Source organism: Thermobia domestica, chromosome 11, assembly GCF_964235325.1.
Source record: "Thermobia domestica chromosome 11, izTheDome1.hap1.1, whole genome shotgun sequence".
Classification (NCBI taxonomy): domain Eukaryota; kingdom Metazoa; phylum Arthropoda; class Insecta; order Zygentoma; family Lepismatidae; genus Thermobia; species Thermobia domestica.
The window spans coordinates 215,478,856-215,491,233 of record NC_137464.1 but is presented as its reverse complement, the minus strand read 5'-3'; the positions used below and the strand labels follow the sequence as shown (position 1 = coordinate 215,491,233).

Genomic DNA, 12,378 nt, shown 5'->3' with positions numbered 1-12,378 from the left:
GGGTATAAACGTCGCAGTGTGCGAGTGCAGATATAAACTGCTAAGAGTTACAAACTAAATATAGTCGATGAATGGTTTTATAAACCAATAGTCATATATATATATATATAGATATATATATATAAACACAAACTAAGTTAAATTGAGCGAAATGTTTTTGGACACTACGAGTAGTGCGTGATTTGTGATTTGAACGCTCAGAATTATTAATATTTTATTGCTCAATGTGAGGTAGAGACTCATATAAGTTTTAATACACCTAAAAGTTTTTTTTCTTTTCTTTCCTCTTTGTCTATATTTTTTTTAAAAGTGAAATAAGTGTCTCCTTTGCGTATGTCGCAAATCATAATTTTGCTTTAGCATGTCTAAGATATAATACATGTAATTATTTTTTTTCTTTCCATTTGTCAATATGATTGAATATATAAAAATTTACTAAAATATAACACTATGTACTCTATTAATATATAACCAAGAACTTGTGCTTTTAAGATTTTCTTTGTAATTATTTTTCTTTTTTTTTTCACTATGAATGTAATAAACTATTTGTATCTTTGTAGTTAGTTGGTTTCCTTTAAACATATATACACTGTCCTGAGTAAGTGAGCGTGTGAATGCATGATAGATTTAATTTAAGTAATTTTAGTGATATCATTTGTCATATTAACATCTGTAATATATGTGTCATGTTTTAATATATGTGTTAAGGTAAATAACCTAGGTCATGAAGGACCGCTACTAATGGTTTAAATCGGCTCTAGGAGTGAAACAAAAATAGCAGGATGAGCCTAAATACATTTTTCTTCCAGGAAGTTGAAATTCTTATTGATACGATACATAAATTTATATTGAGTTTATAAGTTTGATTTTTTTTTCCTTTCTTTCTTGGCTAATTCATATGTGTGGTCGATCCTAGAGAACAGAGTTCAGATGCTGGATGGTTATCAATCACCGGTTGGAATAACAGTACAAAGAATGATTTCACTTTTCTCGTTTCCAGGTCTAGGTCTGGGCAACCCCACGATCGTGGTGCCTGGAGCTAGGTCTGGGTGGTATGAGGGAACATGTGTCTATTCCGAAGCATTCCAAAATTGATTAGTCGTTAATAACATTTAGAATGATTCATCTTTCAACGACTTTCCCGACCTTTTACTATATTTCCGGAATTATCCAGTAATCTGTTTCTTATTAAAATACCCTATTTCTCTTCTTTCTTCTTTTTCCTACCTCCTTCTTTTACCCTTCTACTTTCTTCTCTTTCTTTTCTATTTCTGAATGAAAGAAAACGGAGTCATGACTGAGAGTAGTCGCTATTGGCACGGTCAATAAGTTGTTTCGATGAGTTTTCTTCGGGAGTCCGATATGGGATAATTAACAATGAGATGAGTATGCATTATGGGACGAACAATAATAAGAAAGTTTATTGAAATTTACTTTATTGGAGAATAATCTGGATTTCAATCAGTAGGTGATGTTGCGTAATCGCCCTCGTTCAAAGAGAATTAATTTTAGCGACTCCTCTACATTGCTCTTTTCTTCGTTTACTACTACTTTTTTTTTACGTTTTCTTTCAAGCGCACCTATGTGAATAAAAGAGTAGAAAGTTGGAAGTCACAATATTGCACAATAGAAGCGGATGAGCTATATGATTCTGTAAGGAAGTATATGGATAACAGTGTAGGGCAAATTTCAGTTGAATTAACAATTAATAATTAATCTGCACGTTTAATTTTAAGTTGCAATTAACAATTGAAAGAACTAATGGACAATAATTAATTGCAACTGGCCATTAATCAATGAGAATCATTTGCAATTAAAACAATCAATTTTAAGTAATTGCTGTGGAAAATATTTGCAATTAAATTCAGTCATTCAATTGAAATTGAATGTAATTGACAATTAATTCAACTGCGATTAATTTCCACAGCAATTACTTTCAATTGATTGATTAATTACAACTGATTTTAATTGATTAATACTCAACACTGGTGGGTAACAAGAATCATTTGCGGGTTACTACCAAGGAACGGACATGAACGTGTCATCTGGACATCAGAATCAAACCTAGTCTATTCGATAAACATAACAAAGATATGTTCATGCACAAGAAATTAGGTGCCATGGACAACGGAGTAAGTCCCTGGGACCCATTAACCCTGTTAGTGTAAAGGAAATCGTAGACTCGCAGTGAAATAGCTATTGCATCAACACTGTTCATTGGAAAGTCATGGTTTATACTTCATTCTCTTCAGTACGAAACAAGCTTTCCAGAGGTACTATGTATTGAGGCCCATAACGTACCTGAACAGAGAAAATTGGGATAATGTCTGAAAAATTCCCTCCAAAAATCCTCCCATTAACTTCTGCCTACTTCTGGAATGGCCTCGGGTAAATCACATATATCAAACGTATTTCGAAAAATATTATAGGGCTTAGGAAATGGGTATACCAGGTTTCTTTTTGATAGATGCAATAGGCATGAGGGGAAAGGTTGTATACCAATACGCTTTGTACATGCGAAACCGAACCTATAACCTGACCTATAAAGAGAACGTAATAGAAAAAATATAAACACAACCTGGAATCCCGTGCACCAAAGGCGCGCTCGCAAGTAACTAGACTAGCTATGAGGGGGCTATTATTATTATTATTATTATTATTATTATTATTATTATTATTATTATTATTATTATTATTATTATTATTATTATTATTATTAGCTAAACGATAAAAAGCATAAAGTACTTTTCAAAACATCCGTCTTCTATGATACCAAGTAGCATGTGGTTCTTTTTAATATTATACATTACTTTAAAATGTAAAAGAAAATATTTCATCTGTAGATCTCTTAATTTATTTAAAATTTTAAAATATCGGGATCTCGCTAAAACTTAAACTCAGGGCTACTTATAATACTTTTTTAAAATTAAAAGCTGAATTACTTGGCCATCACTGGCACAAATCCCAGGAGGATGAGGGGGACATGTTCCCTCCAATTTTGGAACTGGGGCACTGTACACCCAATGATCTTTTTTTTTTTTTTAAGGAGTGTGTTTTTTTGTGTCCGATCACCACAAAGAAAAGTGAGATGAAATTGATGTTCACCCAGAATAAGCGTCAAATCTGACCATCTCTCAATGTGAAGACAACTATGCTCCCTTGATCCTCCACAGCATTATTTTTCAACTTCATTAATATTTGAACATCGCTTAGAAAAATATGGGAACGGTCTTACCAGTCATCCACAATGTTGAAGACAGATTTGCCCCGCTGTTGGCCATGAAGATAACCTGTACAGAATTTAACTTCAAAAATTAGAAATGAAAATACTATGAAATGATCTAGAGTTTTTGCTAGCAGTTAATTATTCAAGGCAACAAATGTTCGCACGCGGAAATTGCTATCCACTGTTTAAGCCACACGCAAAGTTTGTTATCGCGACCTTGGTCTTAGATCTCAAGACGTTACTCCCACCCAAGGAGAAGGTGTTTCTCTCCACCGACCGAACATTAAGAAAGGACAAATGTTTATTAGCACGAACCTTACTGATATGGCTACGGTATGATTTTTCACAATATTTATTTAAGGTTAAAATTAGCGACTTGACTCACACACGAGAATAAAAAGAAATCTTGGTTTATGAGTCATTGGAAGAAACGACTCATACTTACTAAATCTATCCATGAATGTTACAGGATAATTATCATTCATATTCCTGAAAAATATGGAAATTTATTGTCGCAGGAAATACTGATAACAGATTGTTTTTAACTATTAAACATGTAATCTTTATATTATGATAAAAAGGCCTTGTGTCCATCTTAAACACAAACTAAATACAACTTTCTTACTTGAATAGTGGTTTGAATATTAATGAACAGTGGGAAGACATATTGAAAAGAGAAGAAAGAAGAAAGATAGAATATAAGGACAATATAGGGTTAAATTTATTTATGTTTTTTTACAATATTCATGTAGTTAGTTAGTATTCAATATTCAGGTAGAAAATTTCAATATTTAGGTAGTTAATTAGTGTTTATTTTAGTTAATATATCTTAAAAGAAATATAAAGAATTGTTAACGATGTATTATGTCTGTTAAGAATTTAAATGTCACGACAATGGACATATATATTGAATTTTAAAGAAAAGTGATTCCTGATTAGTAGATAACAAATGATGTAATATTATTTATGACTTCAATTGGAATAGTAGTCTGAAGAAGGAAGTGATATACTTCCGAAACTGTAACATTTCTAATAAATTTATAATAAAGATTATAGACAGCCTTGTAAGAAAGTTGTATTTAGTTTGTGTTATCTTTATATTTTACCTTCGTAGTGATAAACACCGTGGTCCAAACAACTCTATACGTTCTCACGGCAAGGAAGCTTGCTGCCTGCTAATTATCGAAACGATTTAGAAATAAAATATTCTGGTTTAACGTCCCACGATTATTTCCTTTAGGCTAAGGGAGACAATGATTAAAGCAAGGGAATGGTGATGGAAGAATTGGTGGAATGAAAACGTGGGAGGCAACGGGAATGCCCTGAGAAAACCCACAAACATTATGTTGTCCACCACAAACGTACTGGGGATCGAACCAGGGGTCTCATGCACCAGAGGCAAGCTCTCTACCACTAAGCCCCCTTCCCCCGAAACGATTTAGAGTCGGTACAACTAGTGGTGTCATTCAAATTATTTACATATATGATTATATTTTAAATACTGTATTTGTATTATCATTGTTCCTAAACGATATTGCAGAACTGTAACACAGTTATCAGTTTTGAAACTACAAAAGAAGCAGGTAAAAATTGGCTTTTTTTCTGCCTATGATAGTCATACGTAAAAGTATTCAGAAAAGCCAGTATATCGTATGAATGTGAGGTGTAAACACTATATGATTTCTGTTAGATGCATATGAAACATATTGTTGCAAGCAGTGTGCGAATTAAATAATCTATATTGGGGGAGAGAAAATTAGGACAACAGGATGTAAAGTCTGAAGGTGCAATACTTCAAAATGAGACAATAATGTCGTACCCCCCCCCACACACATAAATATGACATCTTTAGTAACTAAGAGATTTATTTATTCAATAAATCTACTGACAATAACTATGTACATATATATTGTCTGACATGCACACACCACACCTAATCTTTCTGAACGTGTTTAAATATACTCCTCTTGTGCCGGTAGTTCTCTAAGGTTCATTTACTTAATAATTCGGCCCGAGCGATAGCCATGATCATAAGCATATGTTAATTTTTCTACTCATATTGAAATCTTCCATTTCTCATTATTACACACAGCTTGCAAAAAAAAAAAAAAAAAAAAACTACTTCAGTATTATCAGTATTATGAAAAATACTAAAATTATCAGTTAAACCGGACTTACTTTTTAAAAAAATCTAGGTAGGGCCTACCACACGAGAAAAGGGTTGTTGTTAGTCCCGATTTCTGGCATGAAAGTCAAATCGAAGGCCAAATATTTGAAAAATCTCAATTCAAATTTCGAGCTTGCGCTTCTACTCCCCGCTAAAGATGCGCTTTTCATTTTTTTAAAAAAATATCGATTCCGTGACAGCTCAAGAAATCAACACTTACAATTACTTTACTGTTAGGTTACAGATGAGTTGATTCACTATGTGCTACGTTATTCAAATAAAGTAAAACATTACGTTGAAGTTTTCCAGACAACATTATTGGTGTGGACAGCAAACTGTACAGCGAAAAGAAAGATGGAAGAATGAAGGGTTAACTTTAAAAAGCCCGCTCCAGGTGAAGTGCTTATACAGACATGGACAATGACACGGAGAACCAGTCGTATTAGCAAATGCTGAAATAAATCTTCAATTATGCGCTTATTCACCCTCACATGTCTGCTTACTAGGGGCGCATCCCCAGCAAACATATAGCCACTAGAGAATATATATCAGATTTTGAGTACAGTTTCAAAAGTTCATTTCCATAAACTCAGTGCTGCCAACAAGTTGATACAAAAAGTCGCTAAATAGGAGATGAAATGACTCCAATCTTGAGTGAAAAGTCGCTCTCTCTCTCTCTCTCTCTCTCTCTCTCTCACACACACACACACACACACACACACATATATATATATATATATATATATATATATATATATATATATATATATACGGTGGCGTATTTACGATTTTGTTTCGGGAGGGGCTTTGCTAACTTTCGGGGGGGGGGCTTTGCCTGGAAAATGTGAAAATTCTGCAAGATATTTCATTTATTTTACTATACTAAGTAAGATTTCGGGAGGGGCTTAAGCCCGGAAGCCACTCCCCTAAATACGCCACTGTATATATATATATATATATATATATATATATATATATATATATATATATATATATATATATATATATATATATATATATATATATATGTATATGTACAAGATATGTGATAAGTTCAAGCCTAGTACCATCTACCCTACAAAAGCGTAAATGAAAGAATCTTATGTAAATAACAATAATTTCACTTTTAATACAATGTATACCTAGGTATTTTTAACTTTATGATCAATGTCACTTCAACGAAATGAAAAATGAGTTTAGAGAAAAGAACAAAATTAAGAGTCTACAAAGAGAAAATCTTACACACTTCACTTCTACTCACGCTTCTACAGATAATCAGCTTGTTATCGATAATGTATTATTTGTGCCTCTAAACGGAAGCTCTGCAAACTTAAGGACATTGATGGTTGGATTTGCTCCCCGTTAAAGGGCAAGAGATAACAGCAATCAAAGCGGAAATATGGAGATAAATGCTATGCACTTTCGCAGCTCGTCAACACCTGCGCTGATTCAAATAAGCAAAAGGAAAATAAGCATATATCTGAACTGATTCGAGCTAATAGTACATGATTACAGCACAAGTTACTCGCAGCACAAAAGTCGCTAGATTTGTAAGTAAGCCGCCAAATTGTCACTCAAAAATCACCAAAAAAGTCGCTAATCGGAAAAATTATTTTTTGTCGCTACCCTGGTAGTCGAATCCCCTAAATTTAGCGACTTTTCCCCCAAATTGGCAACACTGCATAAACTATAAAAAGCAGTGATTACTATGCTAATTACCACAAATTAAACGCAACTTTTGAGTTGCATACACACAAATTACTACGGAATGAGGACCATGTGCTAACAAAGAATGCACTGGAAAATGAAAAAAATATAACAAAAATATAAATAAGATAACAATCGATACAAATGTAGAGAATGAATATGACATGTCCGAACTTCGCTAAGTTTAGTGGAAGAAGCTATTTGGTTATTTCTTCTTGGCCAACCGCTAAGAGCACTTATAAATCCTTATCTGACTTTGTTATGCGCAATTAGTATATTCAAATTCACGAACGACGGTGAACTGAAGGGTACGAGGATACGGTTGCAAGTAACATCTGTAGTCATAGTAATAAAGTTCAACTAAACAACGGTGAAATTAGTGGGGAAATTAGAAATGACCAAAAGTGAATAGTTTACATCGCTCGTTTCGAAATACAGCTAGAAGATTAAACTTACAAGAAATGACAAAAATCAGTGACATTTGGCGTTATACTAAGCATAGTTTGGGAAGGAAAGGGAACATCCCTAGTGGGGATACTTCAGCTGACTTCTTTGGGGGGGGAGAACAAAATGTGATTGAGGAGGAAAATCTCCTTCATGCCCGCCGGTAATTCACACCCTGGTTGCAAGTCACATAAAGAACCTTACGAACATAGTAGCCGGGGTTGTTGATATTCTGTCATTTTAAATGCTTTTCCGAACTTGAAACAACAGTTTTAGTATAAGCGCTTCATGAACCATCATATCTCTTGTTTTCGTGAGCAATGTGGGGACACTTGGTTGAAAAAGCATAAAATGTTTCTGCAAGTCAGCCATCCCGCGTAAGGTTTTCTTGGGTTTGCCTCATTCACATCAGACAAATGCCAGTATGGTACCAAACATAATTCTCCCAGGCTGCTTCCGTCCTTCCCCGTTCTGTTCTTCCTCAGGATGTAAAGAAGATGCAAAATGACCCTATTCTTTTTCTTTCTTTGTTTGTTTAATTGTTTACGGCTGGTAATTACGGTGTGTAGGGTACTTGTAATTTCTTGTATAGAATTATACAGTACTTTTGAACGAAAGACCAGTTCTTCAGAAAGAAATTCAGTCATCAAAAGATAAGACATTCAAGAGGCAATCGATGCCCTTAATACAGGTTCCTATTAAACGTTAAAACGCAATATAAGTATTAAAATTGAAATAAGGGTAAATACACGTAAATAAAAATCTGTTTATTTTGCAAATCCTGAGATTTTTTTCCTCAGTGGCATGAATAGCGCTATTAGAACGACTATACTTAGGTTCATTTGCCAGCTTGTTGAGTGTCCCGACTTTTTACTAAGTTTGGCCACGTTAGTCTATTATAGTTTATGCAGTATTAGGCTATTATACAAAATTAATTATTTTGGCAAAAGAAAAGACATAACAAATGACATGAAAGAAATAAGGGGTCATGGTACTTCGGTGCCGATATGGTGTAGTTGAGCGGTCTGATGCGTTAGGCTGACAACCATGAAGGGGAATTCGTTGGGAGTTTGAGGCTGGTCTAGCTGGTATGGCGTTCTTCAGCAGTTTCAGGAGTTAGGCTTACGACCATGAAGCGGAATCCATTGGTAGTTCACGCACTCGAGCGGTCTGAAGCGTTACGCTAACGACCATGAGGTGGAATCCATGAGGAGTTTGAGTCTCTCTGAAGAGCACCGGACATTTCTAACTGTTCTCAAAGTTTCTTTGTTCGTGTCCCTGTCGTATTCGACTAAGTAAAATAGCAAATAAATATGCTGTGAAAATCTTGGAAACCAATATCGCGGTTGGGGATAAATATGAAAAAGTAGTACAGTCCTCAGAAAGGTACCTGGTTCGATCTATGGTTCGTGGACAACATCGTATCCGTGAGTTCTCTCTGGGTTCTCATGTTCCTTCTCACATTCTCATTCCACAAATTATTTCCTAATTATTCATTTCATTAACCATTTGTCTCCTTTAAGCTTCAACGACATAACCGTGAAGCGTTAAATATTTCATTTAAAATCAGAAAGAAGCGTAAAGGTAACATTAAGAAAGCCCGTTCAAAAAAGAAAACACGTAGAGAAAACACTAGGAAAACCTGTTCAAGAAAGAAAAGAAGTATAAAGGGGACAGTAGGAAAACCCTTTCAAAACAGAAAGAACTGTAAAGATAATACTAAAAAAGTGCATTCAAGGAAAAACTCAAAGAGAACACTAGGAAAATTCAGTAGCAGAGCCTTGAAATTTGAATGCTTTACACAACGATTCCGATTACACCTTAACCCTTCTCCCATATTTGACCCCATCAGCTCTAACTTGTCTATGGCTTCATTGTTAATTGAAGCTGGAAAGTTATCTTCATTAAGTGCATCTAGTCATCCTGAATGAGGTTTTTCTGGGTTTTCCTCATTCACAGCAGGTAAATACCGGGATGGTATCTCACATAATGGTTCCAGTCCGCTTCCTTTCTTCCTCTCCAATTCCCCAGGCAGTGTGATTGCCGTGGACTTCATCCCTCATGTGTGTGACGGGCTAACATGACTATAGATGCCGAAAGCCCAGAAATATAATTCCTAATCCTTTTATTCTTCCTGCATATTATCGCATAAAAAACATATTATTATGATGTCATTTTCTGAGTTATTATATAAATTCTTGATTGAAGTTGAAAAATACCCCAGATAGACACTACGCGGTATCACGTAGTACCTGCGTGATAATATTCCCTTCTTTAATCTTATTATTTATTTATTCCTTTCTTATATAAACGTACTGTGTATTCATTCAAAATATATCTTTGTAACATAGAACTGTTAGTGCACTCACTAAATGTCTCGCAAATTAAACATTCTTCTGCAGTCATTACTTGAAAGTCAGTGTCGTGAAGTTTTCAGAAATATCGATGAGATTCGGCCAGCCCAGAGCTACATCCATGAAGAGTTTTTGCGTGATTTAGGATTCAGTAAGGATGGTGATGATAGTAGTTTTGCTATGAAGTGATGAAAGTGATACTAATAGTGCCCACACCAAAAATGAAATAAATTTGCCGGGAGAAAATAAGCGTGGAACCTAGCCCTATAGATTCCAGTAATAACGAAGGGAATTAAAATTTTCTCACTAATAGAAGTAGGCTACACAAGTATGATACCCGTCCTCCAAAGTTAAGCAAGTGCTCTGAAAGAAATATATTATTTTAATATGGGATCAAAAAGACCTAAGGTAAGTACAATGTAGCTTCGATAAGGGAGAAGAGTTAAGCTGTGGATTCACGTTTCAGCCTCGGTGCTCGGTGGGTCCTTAACTCCAAGCCAACAACTTTCAGCCACCCTATAATAAACCTACAAGGATAGTTTTGCTAAATTCAGTAAGTATATCATTCAACTTTAAGTCGGTTGTTTCCATATTTTTAGATCACCCTGTGTGTCAGTGACTCATAGTCAAATTTTACAAGTATTTAACAACTTTATTTTACACAAAAAAAAAAGAAAAGAAAAAAAAAGAAAAAAAAAAGATTTATCATATGTTCATTTTTGTATTTCAAGATAGAAGAATGTTATATCTAATACGGTAAATATATCTTGCAATAAAATCTTACATCAATTTGTTATTTATTATTTATTTATGTACTAGCAGCGTTCACCCCGCTTCGCTGCGGTCACCCCGGAACGCAATAAACTTTGTTACTTAGATAATTTTTACTTTTTCGCTTTCAAGTGATATGATAAAAACCATAGAAGATTGCAGTAAATGTTAACATTATATCGCCTGTCATTTATGTTAACCCGCCCCGCTTCGCTGCGTTCACCCCCGAACGCAATAAACTTTGTTACTTAGATAATTTTTACTTTTTCGCTTTCAAGTGATATGATAAAAACCATTATAACGCCTGTCATGTATGTTAACCCGCCGAGTGACACGGTCATGCGGGTTGCATATAAATACGTTTATTTTTATACCTATGATGAACTAACAAAGGATTTGTACGTAATGGACACCTGAATGGTCAATTATCTCAAGACACTGGTAATTGAAAATTAAAGTGATATGATAAAAACCATCTAGGGTCCAAATCCTAATAACCCCCCAAAAATAAAAGAAATTGGTTCAGCCGTATTAGCGTGATGAGCGGACAAAGGATTTGTACGTTCTCTTTTATATATATAGAAGATTTCTAATATTGAACTTTCCAACGTCATACTTAAAGGTTATATGTACCATACTTATATATTTATTTTTATAATCATTGCAGGTAACGATGTCATACCTAGAAATATACAATGAAAATATCCGTGATTTATTGAATCCAGGCTCAGGTTTTTTGGAGTTAAGAGAGGATTCTCGTGGAGGAAACATTCAAGTAGCTGGCCTCTCCGAAATATCCACAACATCAACCGAAGAGGTAACTACATTTGGAGAGTATAATATATACTGAGGTCGCGTGACCTCAAATTCAAAGAAGCACAATTTATTTCTCTTTTAATAAGAAAATCGTATTTTAAACCTTTTTTTCATGTCTATCTATCAATATTTATTCCACGTTTGACATTAACACTGTATGTTAATACCGTATATCCTTTAACCTATCGATTTGCATTTTAATTCAGATTTACAGTAACTAGGAAAGGTAAATTGTCACACTTTGTTTGTTTTGGTCTATTCTTTTTTTCCCTAGGTAATGCATTTACTTCAGAAAGGAAATCGTGCAAGGACAGTGGAACCAACGGCTGCAAATAAGACATCATCTCGAAGTCACGCCCTTCTGTGGGTAAATGTTACCAATTCTCCACGGCCGAGAGACGTCCGTGAGGAGGTTAAAAGTGGAAGACTGTTTATGATTGATTTAGCAGGGTCAGAAAGAGCAGCAAGAACCAAGGTAAAGAACATAATTCTTTTGTTGCATATATTTATCTTAGCCTTTGTGCTGTTCAAATCGGATCAATTTATTTGATTAAATTTATTTCTTAGTTTTCGTACCATAGTTAGAGGCAACACAATTCGCTCTTCCGTATTTTCAATTAAGTAATTGAAGAATTTATCACTTTAAAAGATAAAACCTGAAATATAATATCAGTGTAGCAAATCCTTATAATCTTTCTTCAAAGAGTAAAACATAACGTACTTAATAAATGAAGAACTGTTAAAATCAATTTTGAAGAAAAAGTAACAATACAGAAGAGAGTTGTAATACATGAATCACTATAACTTCTAAGTATATGCGCTATCGAAGTTCTTTATTCGTAAAATTTCCACCAAAGTTTCTTCCACTCTACGCTAGTTGTTCTAATATGCCA

The 12,378-nt window shown here is 34.4% G+C and overlaps 1 protein-coding gene across 2 annotated transcripts in view; it reads left to right on the top strand.

The window, feature by feature from the left end:
* LOC145663741 (kinesin-like protein KIF19) overlaps window positions 1-12,378 on the top strand; it is a 278,291-nt gene that overhangs the window by 135,686 nt on the left and 130,227 nt on the right. For both annotated transcript variants that reach the window (XM_081729824.1, XM_081729825.1), the window contains exons 5-6: window positions 11,337-11,486; window positions 11,760-11,960. In XM_081729824.1, the coding sequence (XP_081585950.1) occupies window positions 11,337-11,486; window positions 11,760-11,960 (351 nt within the window). The remainder of the gene's footprint in view (window positions 1-11,336; window positions 11,487-11,759; window positions 11,961-12,378) is intronic.